Below are 24,336 nucleotides of genomic sequence, written 5' to 3' on the forward strand. Positions count from 1 at the left end.
GTCAGAACTGGGTTTGAGTTCCAGACTTGCTCCTTTGCTAGCCCTTTGAGTCCTGCCTCAGCCACCTGCTGGCTGTGTGGTGTTGGACCAGTCACTCACCCTCTCTGAACCCACTTTTCTCATCAGTAAATGGGATAATAAGAACATCGTTATCCTGTGACTGTTGGGGAGATTTAATGAGATAATAATGCCTGTAAATTACTGAGCAGGGTGCATGGCATCATGAAGTGTGCACTTAATAAGGGGTAGGCTGCAGCTGTGTGATCTTTGGTGAATGATTTAACTACTTCGAGCATCAGTTTCCTTATCAATAAAATGACAGCATACGATATTTAGTGCCCAGCGTTGCATGAGGATGAAAAGAGAAAATGAGTGTAAAGTGCCTGATTTTATATACCCCACAAGGATGGAGTGAAACAGTTTACGCGTAAGCCTTTGCTAAACTCACATTGAGCAAAAAGTAAACTGTTTTCATTATCTGTCTGTGTAACTGAGAGCTGGTTGCTGTCTCACTTCTACTCAATTCACTACTTTGTAAAATGCAAATGGAAAATGATACTGAGCTCTGGGGGTCATTGTGGATTTAGATGAGTTAATGTGTGTAAAAATAATCTGGAATCCCTAAAGTGCTGAACAAAAATAATGCTGTGTTCCAACCCTAAGGCTCAGGGCCTCGGTATCACACAATGTTTTCATACTATTTAGAAAAATACACCACTTGTGTGGAGGAATTGGAAAAAGTCCCCCCATCCCCACTTTTTTTTTTTATGAGATGGAGTCTTGCACTGTTGCCCAGGCTAGAGTGCAGTGGCTCCATCTTGGCTCACTGCAGACTCCGCCTCCCGGGTTCAAGCGATTCTCCTGCCTCAGTCTCCTGAGTAGCTGGGATTACAAGCGCCCACCACCGCGCCTGACTAATTTTTGTATTTTTTAGTAGAGACAGGGTTTCACTATCTTGGATAGACTGGTCTCGAACTCCTGACCTCATGATCCACCTGCCTCGGCCTCCAAAAGTGCTGGGATTACAGGCACGAGCCACCGCGCCCAGCTGGAAAAAGCCCATTTAATAGACATTTTATGTGTGTATATATGTACATATGTATTTTTAAGACAGGGTCTTGCTCTGTTGCCCAAGCTGGAGTGCAGTAGCACGATCACAGCTCACTGTAGCCTTGACTTTCAAGGCTCAAGCAATCCTCCCATCTCAGCCTCCTGAGTAGCTGGGATTGCAGGCACGTGTCACCGTACCCGACTAAATTTTTAATATTTTATAGAAGAAGGGATGGAAAGATTCTGCCTGGAGAAAAAATTGGCAAACCTAGGTCTGACTCCAGCTTGGTCCACAGTGTCCTTACCAATTGATGATCATCAGAGCTCCCTGCCCAAAGCAGGGCTATCTGGCCTGTCAAAATTCATCTATTGGTAAAAGCCACCATATGTCATGCCATACCTGTAATCACCCACCCACCCACACACACACACACACACATTCTCTCTCTCTCCCGCTTTCTCTCTAAGGTTGCCAGGTGAAACAGAGGATGCCCAATTAATCTTGAATTTCAGATTAATGATGAATAAGTTTTTGGTATTAACTGTCCCAAATATTGCATAGCACCCATTTACTTTTTAAAATATTCATTAATCTGAAATTCAAGTTTAACTGGAGTCCTGTATTTTTATTTGCTAAATCTAGTAATCCTATCTCACTCTCCTTCAGAAGCTCCCTCCCCAAGGTCCATTGCAGGGTTTTGCTTGAATCGGCAGCCATGTTACAGTCTGTTCTTTTTGGGGGGATATATGTTGAGTATAGGGTCTTGCTGTGTTGCCCATGCTGGCCTGAAACTCCTGGGCTCAGACGATCCTCCTGAGCAGCTGGGGCTACAGGCATGCATCACCACACCCACCTCACAGAAGGAAGGAGAACCTTCCTACTAGTTGCCTGACAAGGCTGGAAGCTCTCTAAGAGCAAGGGGCAGTTCAGCCTCATATCCACTATCTCTGGGGCACCAACCCAGGCAGGGATGCTTCTTACGAATGTGCACAGGGCATCCTCAGAGAGGGGGCATAGATGGCAAAGAGATCCATCCTCAACTCCAGACACCCTACGGCTCCCTGATGGGGATGCATCTGCACATCCTTTTTCTCATTGGTTTGCCCAGAGAAGTGCCTTTTAAAAATTGGTATGCCCAGGATGGATGCCCCTTTTTCATTGGTTGGTTGGAAAGTGAACAGGGCCTGTTTCCAGTTAGTCTCCCTCAAAGGAATGCCTGTTTCTTTTTATTTCATTCTTTAGAGACAGGGTCTTGCTCTTATTCTCAGGCTCGAGTACAGCAGCATAGTCAGGGTTCACTGCAGGCTTGACCTCTCAGGCTCAAGCCATCCTCCCACCTGAGCTTCCAGAGTAGCAGAGACTACAGGACACACCACCACACCCGGCCAGGAATGCCTGTTTCTAAAATGTTTATTCTGGCTGGGAATGCCTGCTCTAAAATGTCTATTCTGACCGGGCGCGGTGGCTCATACCTGTAATCCCAATGTTTCAGGAGGCTGAGATGGGAGGATCATTTGAGCCCAGGAATTCAAGACCAGCCTGGCCAACATAGTGAGACACACTATGTCTGTGTCACATCCCAGAGGTTCTCCATTTCAGCTTCACTGGGAAGAGAAGGTACGAGAAGTCATGGTTCTCTGGAGGGCTGAATGTCTGGGAGGAGACAGGCTTTTGGCCACTTGGAAAGCTGATCCTGCCTGTCTCTGCATCCCAGCGTAGCTCTGGTCCCTGAACCCCTCAAACTAGCATCACTTTGCATTTGAAAGTTGACTTTCTCTGTTTTCCTTTTGTGTTCTTATTTGGATTATTTCATCCCATCCTTTCCTCTCCCTATGCCATCTCTGCTTGTGGTCACCTTGAAGTGCCATCCAGACTTGAAACTGCCTGCAAGAATTTATGCAGAACAAAGCTTTCTCCACCCATACGCTTACCCCAGACTTCAACCCTGCCGTTGCGTAGGATGTCTCTTTCCCAGGAAGATAACATATTTCCATGGTTTGAATTTGGGTAGCAGGAGGTTCCGGTTCCCTTCTTCCTCTGAAGATTACTCATAAATCCCAGAGCACCGAATTCTGTGATCTTCAAAATCCAGGGGGCTGTGAAGCCCCACAAGTGACTTGCTGTATGTTTTCATGTCTAGTACATATCCTGAGCCAAATTCACTTTGGATGGGGTGGGGAGGGTGGGCAGCAGTTTGCTGTGTGGATGCTGGGAGGATGGGAGGGGGTCCAAGGAGAAAAGGAAGATGAAAGCAGGGCAGTTTATTGACAAGAGACTCAATTCACAGGAAGGGTACCTGGAGAGTGACTGGAGAATGGCTTTGGATCAGGGATTCTCAAACCATGACCCAAAGATTACCCACATCCAAAAGAATACTGTGGTGGCAAGTCCCTACGTTAATCCAATACCATTATTTCCTCCTCTGGTAGGAGTGGGTGTGGGCATGGGAATGAGGAGTTGGAACAAATGATAGTGATTAATACTTGTTGGGGGATTAACATGGGCCACATATGTGGTATGTACTTTACATAAATCATGTCATTGACTCATTGCAACTTCCTTATGAGAAAGCTACTGTTATAAGCATCCTAATTTTAAATATGAGGAAACTGAGGCACAGAGAGATTGTATCACTTGTCCAGAGTCACAAATCTTATAATGGTTTTTCGTGTTTTTTTTTTTTTGTTTTTTTTTTTTTTGAGACAGAGTCTCGCTCTGTTGCCCAGGCTGGAGTGCAATGGTGCGATCTCAGCTCACCACAACCTCCGCCTCCCGGGTTCCAACAATTCTCCTGCCTCAGCATCCCAAGAAACTGGGATTACAGGCACCTGCAACCACACCTGGCTATTTTTTTTTTTTTTTTTGTATTTTTGGTAGAGACGGGGTTTTGCCATGTTGGCCAGGCTGTTCTCAAACTCCGGGCTTCAGGTGATCCACCTGCCTCAGACTCCCAAAGTGCTGGGATTATAGGCGTGAGCCACTGCACCCGGCTGCAGATCTTATAATGGAACCTGTAATTCAACCTGGATGCTGTAACTCCAGATCTAGGGCCTATAAATACTACACTATCCTGCCTCAAGTCAAATTTATAAAATGTGATTCTTAGATCACCTGCATTGAATCACCTGAAAAATTCAGATTCCAGAGCCCTATTCCAGACCTACTGAATTACTGATTAGTAAATACCAACTTCCAGGAGGAAGATAGGTTTTCCCAGGGTCTGTTTCTCTCCTTCCTTCTCTCCCTGTTCTGGCTGAGCAGATTCCTGACCCAGCTTGGCTGGTAGTTCTCTTCACACCTCCTCTTCAAAGAGAGCTGCTTCTCCTGCTTCCCTCTCTCTGCATTGGGGCTTGGCTTAGATCCACAGTGCCTCCCAGCACTCCCAGAGTGGACAGGATCCTGTGGAACTCATGCCAGGGCCTGGGCACATTGCCTGCCCAGGGGAGTGTCTGGCAGCTGCTGCTTCCCAGTCCTTCCTCCTGCTGACAGAAGACAACAGCAGAACCCCTTGAATCAGGCAGGATGTGTGAACCTGGACAAGGTTCCTCTGGGCCTCAGTTTCTCACTTTGTAATATGGGGAACAATCAGCTTTGTCTCTGCCCCTTCCTCCTCCCCAGGAAGTGTGTGGAACACAATGTAGATTTTCTCAGGAAGAATTCTGAGCTCCGGAGACAGGCACTCAAGAGTGCCTGTCTCAAAAACACATAAGCAGAGGAATAATTAGCGGAATAATGAAGACATGAGGTTAGGTTGGGAGCACTGAAGAGGGGGCTTTCCTGAGTAGTGAGGACTTTTGCTGTCAAAATTTAAATTCATTTTTGACCATAGCCTCTGCATTTTTAGCTGTGATTCAATTCCAGAAGCCCTGACTAACAACCGTCTCTGCCTCTGGATGGGAAATGTCCTCTCTCTGGCACCGGGGGATATGGTCTCAGCAGTTTGGGTCACACTCACAGGCATACATCGCTGTCTGCTCCCCCTGTACATGTACACACATGCTCATACGGGACTGGAAAAAGTAAGAAATTTGGAGCAAGATAAACCTGGGGTTGAATCTCAACTTTTTCACATTCTGTGTGACTTTTGCAAGTCAACTAACCTCTCTGAGTTTCTGCCATTATAAAATGGGAGAGAAATAACTCCTGCCTTTTCTGCTATCCCGTGTGTAATGGGGAACAAGCTAGACAATCAGAAAGTATTAAATACAGCCGGGCGTGGTGGCTCAAGCCTGTAATCCCAGCACTTCGGGAAGCCAAGGAGGGCAGATTACTTGAGATCAGGAGTTCGAGACCAGCCTGACAAACATGGTGAAACCCCGTCTCTACTAAAAATACAAAAATTTGGCCAGGTGCGGTGGCTCATACCTGTAATCCCAGCACATTGGGAGGCCAAGGTGGGCAGATCACCTGAGGTCAGGAGTTCGAGACCAGCCTGACCAACATAGAGAAACTCCATCTTTACTAAAAAATACAAAATTAGCCGGGCGTGGTGGCGGCGCATGCCTGTAATCCCAGCTATTTGGGAGGCTGAGGCAGGAGAATCGCTTGAACCCGGGAGGTGGAGGTTTTGGTGAGCTGAGAGATCACGCCATTGCACTCCAACCTGGGCAACAAGAACGAAACTCTGTCGAAAGAAAAGAAAGTTAAATCCTACAAAGTGCTGGATATTGGGTGCACAGACCTGAGAGCACAGTCATGCATTCTGTGCACAGGTTCACACTGGAGCACGCTCACATCCAAATGACATACACAAACCTGCCCCAGGACAGTCACACGAGCATCTCCGCTCCTGGCAATGATCTCTGTCTCAGAGCAGCCCCGTCTTCCCTAACTCTCATCATGGTCTAGCAGGGCGTCAGCCTCTTCTTGTTTTTTACTCACACCAGGACCCAGGGGACTTGCAAGGAGCACAATAAAAGCCTGGCCAATCTGGCGCTGTGCCCCACTTCCCTTCCACATAAAGGCTGTCTAACCACCAGGCATCTGGCCTGAAAGGCTGGGCCAGGACCTACTCAGCATCTGCTGCTTTGCTTAAAAGACCTGCTAACAGGAAAGTGTCTGGTTCCTTTCTACCCCAAACAGGAAGCGCCTGCCACTGTCGGGAGGATGGGGTAGCCTGGTCATTTACAAGGAGCCTCCCTCTCCTGCACTGGAGCCTCAGAGTAATTATCCTGGCAGGGCCGCTCTCTAGGAAGGCCAGGGGAGAAGGGCTTCAGGGACGCCTCCACTGGGGTGGGGCTGGGGTGGTGACAACAGCTACACACTGCCTGTGGCAATTGGCACCAGGTGGTTGTCGTTCTTTCAACAAACACTCACTGAACACTTTGTGCCCCGTGGGAGACATAGGGAAGTCCTAGATAAGGCCTTTGAGCTTGAGGAGTTTAAAGACAAGACAGAAAGACAAGTCATGCTCCTTTTTTCCCCCCATTTATTTATTCATTTATTACATGCCATTGTTTTTTCCTTTTTAAAAATGCCTAGTGTTGGACTGGGTGTGGTGGCTCATGCCTGTAATCCCAGCACTTTGGGATGCCAAGGCAGACAGATTGCTTGAGGCCAGGAGTTCGAGACCAGCCTGGCCAACATGGTGAAACCCCATCTCTATTAAAAATACAAAATTGGCCAGGCGTGGTGGTTCACGCCTGTAATCCCAGCACTTTGGGAGGCCGAGGTGGATGGATCACGAGGTCAGGAGTTCAAGACCAGCTTGGCCAAGATGGTGAAACCCCGTCTCTACTAAAAATACAAAAATTAGCCGGGCACGGTGGCAGGAGCCTGTAATCCCAGCTACTTGGGAGGCTGAGGCAGGAGAACTGCTTGAACCCAGGTGGCAGAGGTTGCAGTGAGCCGAGATCGAGCCACTGCACTCCAGCCTGGGTGACAGAGTGAGACTCCGTCTCAAAAAAAGAAAAGAAAAGAAAAGAAAATTAGCCAGGTGTGGTGGCACATGCCTGTAATCTTAGCTACCTGGGAGGCTGAGGCAGGAGAATCTCTTGAGCCTGGGAGGCGGAGGCTGCAGTGAGCTGAGATCACCCCACTGCACTGTCTGGGTGACAGAGTGAGGCTCCGTCTAAAAAAAAAAAAAAAAAAAAATGCCTACTGTTTCAGGCATTGTGCTGGGACCTGGATGTTCAGAAAGGAATTATGCAACCCAACTAGAGAGCAAACAGGCAAGGCATGCAAGCCTTGAATTATGTGGTACAACTGTGAGTTCCAGAGGATTTCAAAAAAAGCAAAAAATCATCATGATCCGGTTTTTACTTTGGTCAGAGCAATAACCTTTCCCTGCCCTCTAGAGTCTATGTTCTAAACAGCAGGCAGAGTAATCCTGGTAAAACAGGTCAGCTCTTGCTGGGCCTCTCTGCTCAAATGGCTCCCTCTAATGGTTTCCCCTTTAAGTGAATCCTTACAATGCCCTTACAAGGTCCTATACCATTGGTAGAAGGGTTAGGGGAAGCCAAGCAGGGGATGGAGGCAACTCAGAAATGATCAATAGCAAGATGACTATAAGCTGTAGGTGGGGGGACAAAGGGAGGAGGCAAGTTACTAGGGCCAAGGAGCCAGGATCACCAATGGAAACTGGAGCTCTGAGACTTCCCTGAGGCAGAGTGGGAGGGGGAGAGATAACCCTCTTCTTTCCTTTCTTCCTCTCTTCTTCCACCTAATTTCCCACCAGGTCTCTCCTTGGCCAATTCAAGCTGAAAGATACCGCCAGAGGAACTTTCTGAAACTGAAACAAGGCAACCCTGTAGGGGTCTGCTCCCCTGTGAGGACAGGAAGAAGGGATCCAGGGCCAACAGGCCCAGTACCAAGACTCTATTTTTTTTTTTTTTTTTCTTTTGAGATGGAGTTTCACTCTTGTTGCCCAGGCTGGAGTGCAATGGCATCATCTCAGCTCACCTCGACCTCTGCCTCCCAGGTTCAAGCGATTCTCCTGCCTCAGCCTCCCGAGTAGCTGCGATTACAGGTATGTGCCACCATGCCTGGCTAATTTTGTATTTTTAGTACAGATGGGGTTTCTTCATGTTGGTCAAGATAGTCTCAAACTCCTGACCTCAGGTGATCTGCCCACCTCGGCCTCCCAAAGTGCTGGGATTACAGGCGTGAGCCACTGCGCCCGGCCTGAAGACTTTCTCAGATACATTCTGCTAAAACTGATGTGTAAAATGTACCTGCTGTCTTCCCTAAATATGCAGATTGAGGCCAGGAGAGAGGATGTAGAGGGAGCAGGATCCTGCAGCATGAAGAATGCCTGGATGATTGCCGGGCACAGTGGCTCACGCCTGTAATCCTAGCACTTTGGGAAGTCCAGATGGGTGGATCACCTGAGGTCGGGAATTTGAGACCAGCCTGGCCAACATGATGAAACCCTGTCTCTACTAAAAATACAAAAATTAGCTGAGTGTGGTGGCCCCACACCTGTAATCTCAGCTACTCGGGGGGCTGAGGCATGAGAATTGCTTGAACCTGGGAGGTGGAGAGCCAAGATCATGCCACTGCACTCCAACCTGGGCAACAGTGAGACTCCATCTCAAAAAAAAAAAAGCCTGGGTGATGGCAAAAGTTTGTTGCAGATAACCATTCCAGTAGAATCACTCCACTACAGGAGGGCACAGGAATCAATCTATGAGTCAGTCTGTGGTAGAGAAGGACCCTTGGAAAGAGGCCCCAGAGCAATGCAGACCTGGAAGGAGTTCTTTGCATCAAGTGTGGGAGAACAGGGACACTGCGAAAAGAACACTGAGCATTATCCAAAGGCCTGGCCATGAGTTCTCATCAGCTTTGTGAACTTGCTCAAGAATTTCACCTCCCTGAGCTGCAGTGTCCTAACTGACCAAATGTGGATAGCAGCACTACCTGTTTCACAGGCCCATTCTAGAAATAATGGATATAGAAAATGTCAGTCCTTTGATTATATTCCTCAGAAGTTCCCCATTGTTTTAAATTTAATGTTCAAACTCCTCTGTAAGGCACACATGGCTCTTTGGAACGTGGCTTCTGCCTACTTCTTTCATTCCATTTATTACAACTCCTCACTCCTGCAACTCCATAGACCAGCCAGACTGAACCACTTGCAATTCCCAGATCTTTGCTCTCTACCAATCTTTGCAAATACAGCCCTTTCTGCCTGGAGCATGATGTTCCTAGTATATCCTTGCTGCCTAATTCCTGTACTTTCTTCAAAGTTCAGTTTAGGGGGCATCTCCTGCAGGAAGCCTTCCTTGATACCCCCACCCTTCGTGTGGGCAAGGTGTTCTGCTTTTGTGTTTTCAGAGCACACTCTGCATCCTCCAATCCCAGCACATCCAGCAGTTGATTGAAATCACAGGTTTGGGCCGGGTGTGGTGGCTCAAGCCTGTAATCCCAGCACTTTGGGAGGCCGAGGCGGGCGGATCACGAGGTCAGGAGATCAAGACCATCCTGGCTAACACGGTGAAACCCCGTCTCTACTAAAAAATACAAAAAACTAGCCGGGCGAGGTGGCGGGCGCCTGTAGTTCCAGCTACTTGCGAAGCTGAGGCAGGAGAATGGCGTAAACCCGGGAGGCGGACCTTGCAGTAAGCTGAGATCTGGCCACTGCACTCCGGCCTGGGCGACAGAGCGAGACTCCGTCTCAAAAAACAAAAAACAAACAAACAAAAAAGAAATGACAGGTTTGGCAGGACAAGATGGAGTTAGTGCAGGTCCTGATGTGTGGGTGGCAGCAGGTCAGCAGACACGCAGCCTCTGAGATGATCTACAGACTTTTTTCAGGGCAAATGATGTGAGGGTTGGTACATTAGTAGGGGAAGGCAAATACGGAAACAAATACTATGAAGACAACAAGAAACTTTTTGGAACATGGATGGAACCGGAGGCTATTCTCCTTAGCAAACGAACAGGAACGGAAAACCAAATACTGCATATTCTCACTTATAGGTGGGAACCAAATGATGAAAATTTATGAACACAAAGAAGGAAACAACAGACACTCGGGTCTACTTGAGTGGGGAGGGCAAGAGGAGGTCGAGGAGCAGAAAAGATAACTATTGGGTACTGGGCTTAATACTTGGGTGATGAAGTAACATGTACAACAAATCCCTGTTACATGTGTTTATCTGTGTAACAAACCTTCCCAGGTACCCCCAAACCTAACATAAAAGTTAAAAAAAAAAAAAAAAAGAAATCACAGGTTCACACTGTTCCTGTTATGAGACTGTAGTTCCTGGAAGGCAGAGGCTCTCCTTCCTATTTTTGTCTCTCCAAGGCCTTCCAGAGCCTGTCACATAGTAAACCTCCAGAGATGGCAATTGAAGGAGGAATGAATGAATAAATGGTGGTACAAACTTAAGGATTCGATGAGTAACACTTTTGGTGTTTCCTTCTTTGAAAAAATTCTCAAAAAAAGAAAATAAATAAAAAAGAACAACCCTCTAGGTCCCTCTAGGGATCTTCTAGAATTACCTCTTCCCCTCCCCTCCATAACCCAATTCTCTTCTGTTGGACATGCCCATCTTCTCTGCTGGGCTGCCTTCCTCAATATATATGCTAAACAGTTTAATGGTTTTCAGTCATGAAATACTTTTTAATTCCTTTAGTCTTGCTTGTTTGAACTTATATAGAGCGTTCTGTGACCCTCTTTATCTAGAGTTGAGGGCACAATCACTGCTGGTATAATGGTGGAGAGATGACCTCATGTCTTTTTTCTGACCTGAAAGCATTAATTCTGAACTTCCCTTTTCACCTCCATTGCAACCTGCTCCTCTTTTTGTTCTCTATCACAGTCAATGACACTACCACCGGGACCCCATGTCTACGCCGGAAACCCAGAGTTCACCCCAGACTCTTCTCTCTCCACTACCCTCTCCAACCCAGCTCTTGTCTAGTCTACCCCGGGGTATCTCTGGGATCGCTTCACTTACCTCTGTCTCCGGAGCTACTACCTAAGTCCAGGGCACTATCATCTCTCACCAAAATTACTGCATTGGCCACCAAATTGGTCTCTGCTTTTAAGCGCCTCTCATCTCCGTGCATTTTTCATTTGGCAGCCAGAAAATACAAATCTGATATAACTCCTCTCCTACTAAATCTGGTGAGTGGTTCTCATTTCCTTCAAGATAAAGTGCAAACTCTAATGCATTTGACAAGGCCGCAGCTATTTAACCCCCTCCTTTTCGGGCATCATCTCCTTCTACTCTCCCTCTGAACAACTACTTGTTCCACAACTAGTCTGCAAAGTACTTTGCTCACTTCTTCACTCGGTCAACTTCTGCACATCACTTACGGTTTGGCTCAGATACCATGCCCTCCCGGAAAAAGTCTTTGTTGGCTCCCTGAGCTTTTCCAGCCCGTTTCCTGCTACAGAGCCCAAGCGGCCTTGGGCCCACCCCTCTGGGCCGTGCAGCATTTTGATTAAACTCACATGCAATGGCGTCGGGTTACCAGGCTTCACATTCCGCCTTGGCCGTTTACTAGCTGTACGACCTAGGTCAAGTGAATTCTGTCTTCTCATCTGCAACATGGGGAAAATATTTCATCAGTCTGCTGTGAGAATTAAATGAGATGATGTAAAGTGCCTGACAAGAGTCAGCTATTATTACAGTGCTGAAAATAAAAGCTCGATCCCTCCGCCCCGCCACATTCTCAGGGTCAGATTTGTGTACGATTTCGTCTTAAGGCACCCTTTTGTTCCAGCATCCTTGTTTGCTACTCGGCGAGACAGTTACAACAAACCGGGAGGCGATGAGGTACGCGAGCTGGTCACGACTCGCTGTCCCCTAGCTTGCCGACTCCGAACGCCCCCAGGTGGCCCAAGCACTCTGCAGCAAAAGCACGCCAGCTAGGACGTACCATTCGAAATTGTAGGGAAAGAAAAGCTTTGCATAACCAAATAGTCTGTGTTTATAAGGTCCCTCCTCTTTCGTTTCCTAACCGCAAATTCCATCAGACCCACTAAAGTGAGAAATGGGATTGTAAATAAGACGGAGCGAGAAGGTTCCGTTTCCTCCCCGATCGTGATCTTGGCATTGGTACTTTCTCTTCTCAATTCCCTCTCAATAATGGTACGGCTAGCGGAGGGGGGAATAGAGGGGCCTGAGAAGGCCTCAGGGCTCGGCGGCTAGTACCAACGCAGAAACACCCCTCCTGCCGCGGCTTTGTGGTACCACCCGCTGTCCGCTGATTGGCTGCCGGAGCGCCGCAGTCCGCCTCAGCCCGCCGCGCCGCCCTCAGTACAGCTCCGGCCGCCGCGCCGCCTGGCTTTCGTATTCCTTGTTCTCGGCGGGCTGTGGGGCCTTCGCGCCGCGGCCGTTAGTCATGTCGGGTAGGTGACTCCTTCAGCGAGCAGCGGCAGCGACGAGAAGGGCCTGGCGGGGTTGGGCTGTCTTCCCGCCCACCGGAGGGCCCTGAGGAGAAGCCTCCGGCCCTGAGGGAGGCTTGGGGTGGGGGGGCGGCCGCTGCCGCCGCCATGTTGGACTGGAGGCACGCACGCTCCCAACGCTCTCCGGCTGCAAATCACGGCGGGAGCGCCTCGGGCCTCTTGTCTTTTGACCCTGTCCTTGGAACCCGAGGAGACTTACCGTTCCCGGGGGAGGGTGTGTGTGAGTCGGGGGGCGGAGGCCGTCTACGCCATCGTAGGGGCGGGGGGAGCCGAGATTAGAGCATCAGCCTAAGAGAAGCGGTGCTTCTGGTTCTCCGCTCCGCCTCGGATCTTTCAGCGAGGCCTCGGGCCAGTCATCTCGCCGCCTCGTACCTCAGTTTTCCCATCCGTGAAGTGGAGCTGGGCCTGCCTGACTCACCCATTCATCAGGTGGGGGCCTTGACGCTCTGGGAGCCCTTTCAAAGGACGTTGCCTTACACCAAATCGTACTTATCGTTATTCACTCTGCAGTAACCACCCGGACTGGAGTTGGGGGTGTTTTCCTAGTAATTCAGCTTCCTCTTCACCTTCCTGCCATTCGTCTTCCCCTCCAGTTTGTCTCCTGAAAGAGTTTGAAAGTGAGCCTTGTCTGTCTATTATTGAGAAGTTCCTGTAGGTGTATGTGGCATTTACCTTAAAACATGCAGACCGAAGGAAAGGCAATCTTTTTCCTCCCACGAAGCAGTTAACTTGGCAGAGGCCACCCATTGTGTGGAAGAGAAAGAGAGGCATTAGTGTCTTCAGGGCAGCCAGTTTGGATCCTGCTAAACCAGAATAAAAAGTCTAGAACATGGATGTCCTCCTGCTTTAGCAGACCTAGCTGATCACACAAGGTCCTCTACTGTTAGGCTGCATCACGGGCCGCAAAGACCCAGGTATCTATCCACTTGCTAGAAACCCTCATGAGAGTTAGATACCTCTTTTCTGCTGGAAATACAGAACATTTCCTGAAACCATATGGTTGAGGTGAAACAGGCCTTTTGCAGTCTTGTGTTTTGAGTAAGGCCAAACCTGCCTAGTGTTATAAAACCAGGCAAAAAACCCAGGTACCCAGTCTTGCAGGATAGAAATGTGTGATCAAAATGAAGCATCGATCTGAGAAGACTACAGCTTAGCGGGAACGTTTGGACGGGAGCATGCCGTACATTACTTACATTAATGTTGATACTTAAGGAGCCAGGATATTGGTTTGTTTTTGAGGGGTGCCCATCTACTTTATGTAAGAGGCTATAAACTGCACTTCTTTCAGTTTCTGCTTAATCCTTGTTCAAACAAGTAATAATTTCTTATTCCAAGTAGACATTGGTATATCTTTTACTAGGTACATAATTTGGAATGAATTCTGATAAAGCTGCTTAGAAGTACTTACAGTACACCCTCACAGAGTGTGTCATAATCTACCCATGGTTTAAACAGAAATTAAAATTCTACCCTTGTGGAGAAATTTACCAAGTTTTAATGGTTTGTTTCACTGCTCATTAAAAACTTTTAGCTTGTATTGATCTTTAACATAATCATTGATATAAAACAATGGCTTCTGTGGAAAGTTAAAGTTTTAGTGGTTTGCTCTTTGTAAAATACAGGCTTTTTCATGTATCATATTAGCATATAAGCTGGCTTAATCGTTAGTACTGATCTTGAAGCTACTAAGACACCAGATATTTGTTATTTTGTAATTTGAGTTTTTTTTTTAATACGAAATTGGCTTTTCGATGTGTGAAAAGGACTACTTATTAGATGTGTGTTTTTAAATTAACATTCAGTTAATTAAAACTAGACTTTATATTCTTAGGCTTGGTATACTATTTATATGTTTTGTAATAAGTGTATAAAAATAATACCTTTGACTTTGTATAAAAATAATGCTTTTGACTTGCTCTTTGATGCATGTTTATTAAAATCCCCCAAAACAACTAATGCCATTAATAATTTTAGTTAAGTCCTTTAAACATTCCAGACTACATATGTTTGATATATCCAGTTTAATATATCCAATTGACTCAACCACTCCAAAAAACCTAATAAAATATAAGCACTTAAGTAATCAATAAATCAAAATTGTAGAAATTATAAGTCAGAGTCTTATATTCAGATACTGTTTACAAATGTGAATTATCTAACACCTTACAAATTCAGATTAGTTACACACATAAAATTACAAAGTCAAGATACCTTCTCATTCTGGCAGCATGGCAGACCACGATTAACTTGAAAATCTATCTACAAAGATTTTTAAAAATGCGAAAACTAAGGACAAACCCCCAGTACCAAAAATGAAGTAGGAGGCAGCATGGTAGGCAAAGAGCTAACTTGCCAGTTACACTGGAGAGGAAGGTGTACACCTCTTTTAGAGACCTGAGTTTTATTGCTCAAGTAACTGCATAAGGACCAGAGATAAAACGTATGGACCATTAATGACAGGTAATGGGAACTGAGACTCTTAACACAAATTGTAGACTTAATGTGTTATGGAGTCGAAGGACTGCACATTCTGTGAAGGAATGAACTGGAGAAAACCTTAGTACCAACATAAGAGATAACAAGGTAGCATGGACATTTAGGCTCCAGGAAACCTTAAGACAAATTAATGTAAAAATGGTTTCTGGGCTGGTAATACTCTTGGTGTTTCTGTTAAAAACATGAAAAACGGCCTGACGTGATGGCTCACGCCTGTAATCCCAGCACTTTGGGAAGCCGAACTGGGTGGCTCACCTAAGGTCGGGAGTTCAAGACCAGCCTGACTAACCCTGAAGAAACCCCGTCTCTACTAAAAATACAAAATTAGCCAGACAGGGTGGCGCATGCCTGTAATCCTAGCTACTCAGAAGGCTGAGGCAGGAGAATCGCTTGAACCTGGGAGGTGGAGGTTGCGGTGAGCTGAGATTGTGCCATTGCACCCCAGCCTGGGCAACAAGAGAAACCCATTTCAAAAAAAAAAAAAAAATCAAAAACATTTTCTGGAGGACATTTCACAGTTTAGGTGACAAGGAATTTCAGATAAAGCAAGCCTTGCAAAAGATGTGTTCATAGTAAATTGCAGAGCTTTAGGAAACATTTCACCGAAATGAGAGTCAATGACAGGATTAGAGCCTCTAACATTATCTGAGAGAATATTTTTATGTTTAAAATTGTTAAAAAAAAAAAAAAAAAAAAAAACCTAAAGGAAGGAATCAACCCTAAGATTAAGGTGTTGGCCGGGCGCGGTGGCTCACGCCTGTAATCCCAGCGCTTTGGAAGGCCGAGGCAGGTAGGTCACCTGAGGTCAGGAGTTCAAGACCAGCCAGGCCAACATGGCAAAACCCCGTCTCTACTAAAAATATAAAAATTAGCCAGGCGAGGTGGCAGGCACCTGTAATCCCAGATCCTTGGGAGGCTAAGGCACCAGAATCGCTTGAAGCTGGGAGGCAGAGGTTGCAGTGAGCCGAGATCGAGCCACTGCACTCCAGCCTGGGTGACAGAGCAAGACTGTGTCAAAAAAAAAAAAAAAAAAAGATTAAGGTGTTAATAAAACAAGCCACATAGGTTTGAAAAAGAATAAAGTAAAACGTTTAGAATTAGAAAAAGTGAGTAAGTTGGATAGCAGACCTAGTAGAAGAAAGAATTACAGATATAATGGATGTGATTTATCTTTCAGATGTGGAAGGTAGTTTTCAGAGGCTGAGGTGGGTAGATCGCTTGAGTTCAGGAGTTTGAAAACAGCCTGGGCAACATGATGAAACTCCCATCTCTACAAAAAGTACGAAACAGATCAGCTGAACGTGGCAGTATGCGTGTGTAATCCCAGCTACTCGGGAGGTTGAAGTGGGAGGATTACTTGAGCCCAGGAGTTCGAGGCTGCAGTGAGCTGTGATTGTGCTAAGCACTCCAGCCTTGGCAACAGAGCAAGACTCTGTCCTGCAAAAAAAAAAAAAAAGAACAACTATGGGAAATAGATTTAAGAACTCCTGTCATACATCTAATAAGAGGTTGAGAAGGATAAAATGGAGGAAGAATCAATAATTTCCAAAGTAAATGAACATTTTGAAGTGAACACTAGTTTAAAACATGAAACAAATTCATACCTAGATACATTGATGTGAAAATGCAGGTTATGAAATACCAATAATCTACTAGAGAAAATAGGAAGCAGTGGTATGATTGATAACAGACTAATTAAATATTTTTAGAAGCTGGAAAATAATGAAATGATCCTTAGAGTTTAGAGAGAAAGTACTTTGAATTTTCTTTTTTCTGGGTTTTTTTTTTTAATGGAGTAGCTGGGACTGACAACAGGTGCACACAGCCTTACCTGGCTAATTTTTAAAGTTTTTTGAAGAGATAGGGTCTTTCTGTATTGCCCAGGCTGGTCTTGAACTCCTCAGCTCAAGCAATTTGTAAACACCAACTAAAAGGTGAATTTTTTTTTTTTTTTTTTGAGACAGAGTCTTGCTCTGTTGCCCAGGCTGGAGTGCAGTGGTGTGATCCCTGCTCACTGCAAGCTCCGCCTTCCAGGTTCACGCCATTCTCCTGCCTCAGCCTCCTGAGTAGCTGGGACTACAGGTGCCCACCACCACACCCAGCTAATTGTTTTGCATTTTTAGTAGAGACGGAGTTTCACCATGTTAGCCAGGATGGTCTCATCTCCTGACCTCGTGATCTGCCCGCCTCGGCCTCCCAAAGTGCTGGGATTACAGATGTGGGCTACCGCACCCAGCTGATTTTCTTTCTTTTTTTTTAAGTTATGTTACTAGCCAAAATAAAGTTCAGATGTAATGTTAAAAGGAAATTCACCAGGAACATAGGCCTATACTTTTATGTGCCTAATAATATAGAAAACAGGCCAGGCTTGGTGGCTTAGCACCTATAATCCCAGCACTTTGGGAGGCTGAGGCGGGTGGTTCACGTGAGGTCAGGAGTTTGAGACCAGCCTGGTCAACGTGGTGAAACTCCATCTCTATTAAAAATACAAAAACTATCCGGGTGAGGTGGTGGGCACCTGTAATCCCAGCCATTCAGGCGGCTGAGGCAAGAGAGTTGTTTGAACCTGGGGAGCAGACGTTGCAGTGAGTCAAAATCCTGTCACTACACTCCATCCTGGGCGATAGAGCGAGACTCTGTCTCAAAAAAAAATATGTGTGTGTGTGTATATATATATATATGAATACATTATATGACAATAGATCAGGTAAACAGTAAGAATATGACCAAACATTATTAAGACTAGACCAAACATTAGTAAAATATGAGTGATACAGCTAATGAGCATAATGTTATAGTCTGATAGAATTCACTTGAAATTTAGAAAATACATAATTCTTTTCAGGCACACAGGGGACCTGCCAGGGGGGAAAAACAAAACCAGAAATCCGAACAAATACCAAGAATAATAAAATAACTTTTCTGGCTGCAGTGGAGTATTAGGAAAAAACACAAAGAGAATCAAAACTGTACACTTTTGGAAATTCGAAAGCACTTTAAATAATTCATAGGTCTAAAAAAAAAGCACAAGTGTCAAATAATCACAACAGTTGTTTGGAATGCCCTAATTTATAAACTGATTTTCTCTGGTGAATATAAAACGTCTACACTTTATCACTCAAGAATTTATACCAAGGATCAGATTTACTAGTCAGTATGCTTATTTCTAGATCATCTTGGAGTTTTTAAGCTAGCCAGCTAAAGAAGTTAGATTTATAATTTCAGAGGGCTGAAATGACTAGGTTAAGATTAAGGACCTTACTGTTAGATTTGAGATAGGGTTACAGGACCTATGAGCTGTACCCTACTAAAACTTTGCCTGAACCTAAAGAAAATATGCTACGATTATATACTTTGTCACTGGGAGAACCTACATCCATGCTTCAGGATATAGTTTAAAGCTTCATGCATCCGCAAATACCTTGTTTTACTCATTGTTTTCCCCCTATAGCCCTTTTGATCCTTTGATTTAGGAGAATCTGATTTCCTGTCATTTCATAGAGGCATCTAATCTCTTAATGTCCTAATTAGATTGTGTATTCTTCTCTGATTTTTCTTATTTGGTTGTTAGCTACAACTCTAGCTATCTTTTCACGGGACTGGCAATGATGTGTAATTTTTTCTTTTTCATTTTAGCTAGTTTTATGCCCTCCATATTCCTAGTAGTAGTTGTGTCAAGATTTCATTTAATAATCTTTTTTTTTTTTTTTCTTTTGAGACAGGGTCTCGTTCTGTCGCTAAAGCTGGAGTGCAGTGTTGCAATCATGACTCACTGCAGCCTCGACCTCCTGGGCTCAAGCAGTACTCCTGTCTTGGCCACCCAAAATGCTGGGATTACAGGGATGAGCCACTACATCTGGCCTTCATTTACTATTCTTAAAATTAAGCGTTAAAATCTTGTTTGGTCTAATTGGAGAGCTATACTGCAGAAAAGTGGCAAATTTGGTATCACCCACTTATATTCGGTGGCAATATTTTCATATTGTAGCTTTTTATAAATTGGATGAAAAAGTTTGTTACAGGGACATATTGTATAATTAAATTTTAAAAAGAGGAAGTTACTGAGACCCTGTCTCTAAAAATTAAAAATAGCCTGGTGTGGTGCTGCACACTTGTAGTCCCAGCTATGCAGGAGGCTGAGGCAGGAGAATGGCTCAAGTCCAGGAGTGAGCTGTGATGGCGCCACTGCACTCCAGCATAGGTGACAGGAAGACTTCATGTCTTAAAAAGAAGAAAGAAAAAGTTACCAATTTCATTAGGTTTTGGTGAGTTTTAGAACAATTTGACAGCAGTGATTTTTTCAAATTGAGTGAGGTTGGGCCTGATGGTCAACAGTTTGCAACTTAGAGCCATTTTCTGCGGTTGCAAAAGTGTTTCATATAAAATTGCTTTTATGCATCACATACTTAGGTCATTCATTTGAATCTGAGTAAAGCCTAAAGGATAGATAAATAGAACCTCTTCACTAATTTTTGATATGATCGACACTTTGAAGTATTGAGAACAGCTCAGAGTTCAAATTCTGTATTTACTTTTTATATGTTACCATCCCCACCCCACCCCACCTTTTTAAAATTTTTTTTGAGAGTCTCTTTCAGTCATCCAGGCTGGAGTGCAGTGGCACAATCACAGCTCACTGCAGCCTTGACCGCCCCTGGATCAGGTGATCCACCTCAGCCTCTCGAGTAGCTGGAACTACAGGCACATGCCACCATGCTCAGCTAATTTTTGTATTTTTTGTAGAGATGGGGTTTCGCCATGTTGGCCAGGCTGGTCTGAAGCCATCCACCTGCCTCAGCCTCCCATGGTGCTGGGATTGTGTGAGCCACCATGACCGGTCCCTTGGTAGTTTTTTTAATTGCTCAATTGAAGCTACAAGCAGATATTGCTGACTTGCTATGCCAATTGGCTGAATCCCTGAAAGCTTGGTAAAATCAGAATAGAGCAACTAACTTAGCTGCTTTTTTTTTTTTTAGCAAGTCTTTGGAAATATTTTTGTTGGTGCTGACAGCCAAAGCAGTCCAGTACAGAGGAATGGTGTATATCTTGGGGTGGTAAGGATATACAAGTAGATGTAATCCTGAGGATGTCATAGTGCATGTCTTTCCCTTTTTTGGACCTGATTAGTTTTAACAGATGTCTTTTTATATATAATAATATTGCTTAAGCTCTTGAGTCTGTTTAAAGAATGGATTTTCACTGATTTACATTTGTTCACTGGCTTCTTGTGACCCTCAGCACACATGTAGAATAGTAGTTTGCAAATATGTCGTTATCGTAAAAAGTAAATACTATTTGTACAAATTTCTCGTTTCATAGTATTTAACTTGGGTTAGTTTTTCTTTCTGCAATTCTTCACGTTTTCTTACCATATTTCTTCTATATGAGCTAAAGTCATCCTTTGAAGGAAGCATAATTTTAAATAAGATTTAAAATTCTTTTTATGTGTTCTAGATTCTGGAAGTTACGGTCAGTCTGGGGGTGAGCAGCAAAGGTAAAGTATACATACATTTTAATAATATGAAAGGGTATAACTGAGGTGAATTTTGTCAAGCTTCTCTTGAGACTTGATGTCTGGATGTCATAAGTTAATTAAATATTAACTTGTCACAGAGTGAAGAGGGTCAGTGTAAATAGGTGCTGTAAAACATTTATTCCTTTTCTGTTTTTCTTTATGTTTTGAGACAGTTTTGCTGTGTTGCTCAGGCTGGAGTGCAGTGGCTATTCATAGGCAAATCATAGTGTACTACAGCCTTAAATTCCTGGACTTAAGCAATCCTCCTGCCTCAGTCTCCCAAGTAACTGTAATCTCCACTACAGACGTGTGCCACTGCGGTAGGCTTCTTCGTTTTCTTAAATCTGTCTGCATCAATGAATATACCTCCTAGAGATTAAAACAAATTTCCTTGATATTGTAAAGTTTATGTTTTATTTAGGAAATCTCTTAGAAGAAACAATTATTAAAGAAATTTAATGCCAGACACTATGGCTCATGCCTCTAGTCCCAGCACTTTGGGAGGCCAACGTGGGAGGATTGCTTGAGGCCAGGAGTCAGAAACCAGCTTTGGTAATATAGCAAGACCTTGTCTCTAAAAAAATTTTTTAAATTATCCAGACATGGTGGTGTGTACCTGTAGTCCTAGCTACTTGGGAGGCTGAGGCGGGAGGATCACTTGAGCCCAGGAGTTCAAGGTTGTTACAGTGAGTTATGATCATGCCACTACACTCCAGCCTGGGTGACAGAGCGAGACCCTGTCTCAAATAAATAAATAAATAAAATTTAAGCAATTGGACTCAACAGTTTTTTAGAGAAAGCGTTTTATGATGGTGTGTAATATGTTAATGTGTTTATTCAGAGCATATGTTTTTTAAATACCGTAAAATAAATATTTAGCGTTTTTTTTTAGTGTGCTTGCCATGCTCACAATAAAAATAAAGTTCTATTTTTATGTGAATGTATATATGCAGTGGGCTTCTCTTATGAGAAATACAGACTTCAACTTACAGGATAAATGTTTTATAGCTCAGTGTGAGGTATTCAGAATAGCACCTCAGATATCAAATTTTAAGCTTCTTGAAAAACAAAACTGATTTGACTTTTTTGATCTCATGAGATAGTGCTAACTTCCTAGTAGGTATCTAGCAGAATGTTTATTTGATGAAATGTATTTTCAGAAGTTAAGGAATCTTGTTAGCACTTGATACCTTTAAAATGATAAAAAAAAAAGTTTTGCAAATGTTTTAGTTTTCTTTGGATATTAGGAAGTCATAGTATAGATTCAGAAAGTTTGTTTCTGACCTGTTAGAGCTTATATACTATAAAATTAAAATTCAAATCCCAGGAGGGTACATTTATTTAGTCAGTCAACAAATATTTATTGAGCTATGTGCCAGGCCCTGCTACAACACTGAGGATACGGCATAATTTCATTCTATAACTGTACTCTAGAGATAAACATGCCTCTAATTATTGAGGCTTTTAAACTGGACTTCTAGTGCCTCCCTGTGCATCTTTTAGGAAGTTAAAGACATTTAACTAAGGCAAATGGTAGGAAAAAGTTAATCTGTCAAGATGTAATTAAATTGAGTAAGGTATTCATTTTTTGTGTAGTCATCATTTTTGTGCTTCAGATATTTATTATAGGTCTTGCTATGTAGTTGTTATTACCCCACACCCAAGCATAATTCTCTTGGAATTTTCTAGCTCTGATCAAGTTTTGTTTCTGCGAGACTGTCAAAACAAAACTTTGGGGTATTTGACATTCAGGAGATCTGGGAGTGACTTCATATATTTCTTTAACAGTCTTTGGTCATCACCTTTCAATTTAGACTCTAGAGACAGGCAGATTGATGATTTCTCAGCAAAGAAGCTTGTATTTGAGTTGAAAATTGAAAATGCAGGCAAGGTCTTCATTTAAACTTTTAAATTTTAACACGTTTCTTTCAAGTACTACATTTTTCTTTTGCAGTTATTCTTCCTATGGAAATCAAGGCAACCAAGGCTATGGACAAGCATCACAAGTAGGTTGAAATATAAATTGTATTCTTCATAAGTAGTTATTTTTATCTTAAGTAGGTGATGAAACTTGAGTATTTACCTAAATTTCAGAGCTATTCTGGCTATGGGCAAACGACTGATTCCTCTTATGGACAGAACTACAGCGGTTACTCCGGTTATGGACAAAGTCAGTCAGGTTGGACTAGTTTGTTAAATTTGTTGTTTCAGAGATTGAAAAATCAGAGCCTTCACTAAATGATATACTCATCTAATCTCTAGGTTATTCACAGTCCTATAGTGGTTATGAGAATCAAAAGCAGAGCTCATATGGCCAGCAACCATATAATAACCAGGGACAGCAGCAGAACATGGAATCATCAGGAAGGTAAGGAAATAGTAAAGTACTGAGATTGTTTTGGGCAGTGGGAATAACACTGATATTAAACAGATTTAACCAACAAAATCCTAGCTTTAGACTTTTTTTTTTTTTTTTTTAAGGAAAGTTTTAATGAAGTGTGGATTTCAAAACTGTATATTATGGAGAATGTGGAAATAGCATTGTCATTTGATTCTTATTATGTATTTGTGAAATCATCGTTTAGCTATACATTGATGTCCTTAAAAATGTTAGAAAATTTTGGACCTCTGCTTTATACCTGAGATTAAATAAAAACCTGCCTTTAGAATGAGACTTCTCAATATCTGTTTTTAAATTTCCATTTTATTTTTGAACCATTTGAATATATTACCTTTTCTGGGACAAAAATATTTTTTAAAAGGGTCAAAACTTACACATATATCAGATATCCTAAAATGTGTTTTATTTGTTGATATATGTAGGTGAATATTTACTGATAAATTTCAGGTTTTATAAAGTTGTTACCTTTCAGATTTGAAGAGCTGGTACTTAATTTTATGCTATTTACTTAATAATAGCAAGTTACTTTTTAAAAATTGTGCTTTACATTCTGTGAAATGCTTTTGCATTATCTAATGTAATTGATCTTCAGATACCACTATAAAATAGTGTCAGTAATTATTCCCATTTTACAGAGGTAGAGAAATTATTTGGCCTATCAAGTGACGTGGCTAAAAACTGAGGTCTCTAGTGTTTTCTCTCTACGATGAAGACATTTATTCTAAGTGAAAATTAAATAATAATCCCAGCACTTTGGGAGGCTGAGATGGGTGGATCACGAGGTCAGGAGATCGAGACCATCCTGGCTAACACGGTGAAACCCTGTCTCTACTAAAAATACAAAAAACTAGCCAGGCGAGGTGGCGGGCGCCTGTAGTCCCAGCTACTTGGGAGGCTGAGGCAGGAGAATGGCGTGAACCCGGGAGGTGGAGCTTGCAGTGAGCTGAGATCTGGCCACTGCACTCCAGCCTGGGCGACAGAGTGAGACTCCATCTCAAAAAAAAAAAAAGAAAAGAAAATTAAATAAAAGCATTGAGGAAAGATTTGTGAGGTCAAATTACCACCTTTACAGATGTGAGAGTGTTTTGAAAAGTAGAAAGTAGAGTACAAATGTGGGGAATAATACTCAGAAGACATACTACATTAAGAGAATTAACTCCTCAAGCCTTATTGGTTAGTCTTAAATTTAAGGAGAATCCTTTTATAAATGATGTATTTTTGGAAGCATGACCTATAAATGTGGTCTGAAAAGAAATGTTAAGTTTGATTTGACAGCCATTTTAAAATGCTAGGGTTTGGACTGTGGTCGTGTTGTGCTTTCAATAGGGAGTTAGGGAACATACTGATATTTTATTAGATTGTTCTGATCCTCTGGTAAAGAATAAAATGTAACTATTATGAGATCTTTTTTGTCCTCCCTCCAGCCCATTTTTTAAATAAGTAAACCTATTGGAACTCAAATCCAATTAAATGTTGCCTTTTAATATTCCCACCCTGAGAGCATGTAATTAATA

General features: G+C 43.4%; 2 protein-coding genes across 5 annotated transcripts in view; one reads left to right on the top strand and one right to left on the bottom strand.

Annotated features, from left to right (window-relative positions):
• MMP28 (matrix metallopeptidase 28) overlaps positions 1 to 12,115 on the bottom strand; it is a 42,601-nt gene extending 30,486 nt beyond the window's left edge. The window contains exons 1-2 of one of the 2 annotated variants that reach the window (XM_031657477.1): positions 11,882 to 12,115; positions 11,454 to 11,543 (exon numbers count right to left, since the gene is read on the bottom strand). In XM_031657477.1, coding sequence (XP_031513337.1) covers positions 11,454 to 11,543; positions 11,882 to 11,884 — 93 coding nt within the window. In that variant the 5' untranslated portion in view covers positions 11,885 to 12,115. Of the gene's footprint in view, positions 1 to 11,453 lie in introns of both variants that reach the window. The other variant, XM_031657476.1, reaches the window with a different exon arrangement.
• Positions 12,116 to 12,236: 121 nt separating this feature from the next.
• The window catches only part of TAF15 (TATA-box binding protein associated factor 15), a 38,191-nt gene continuing 26,091 nt past the window's right edge, over positions 12,237 to 24,336 (top strand). The window contains exons 1-5 of one of the 3 annotated variants that reach the window (XM_009190140.3): positions 12,237 to 12,353; positions 20,361 to 20,400; positions 22,376 to 22,427; positions 22,516 to 22,600; positions 22,684 to 22,789. In XM_009190140.3, the coding sequence (XP_009188404.1) occupies positions 12,347 to 12,353; positions 20,361 to 20,400; positions 22,376 to 22,427; positions 22,516 to 22,600; positions 22,684 to 22,789 (290 nt within the window). In that variant the 5' untranslated portion in view covers positions 12,237 to 12,346. Of the gene's footprint in view, positions 12,354 to 12,664; positions 12,840 to 20,360; positions 20,401 to 22,375; positions 22,428 to 22,515; positions 22,601 to 22,683; positions 22,790 to 24,336 lie in introns of those variants that run through there. The other 2 variants (XM_003912636.4, XM_009190141.4) reach the window with 2 other exon arrangements.

This window comes from Papio anubis, chromosome 17 (assembly GCF_008728515.1).
Source record: "Papio anubis isolate 15944 chromosome 17, Panubis1.0, whole genome shotgun sequence".
Classification (NCBI taxonomy): Eukaryota; Metazoa; Chordata; class Mammalia; order Primates; family Cercopithecidae; genus Papio; species Papio anubis.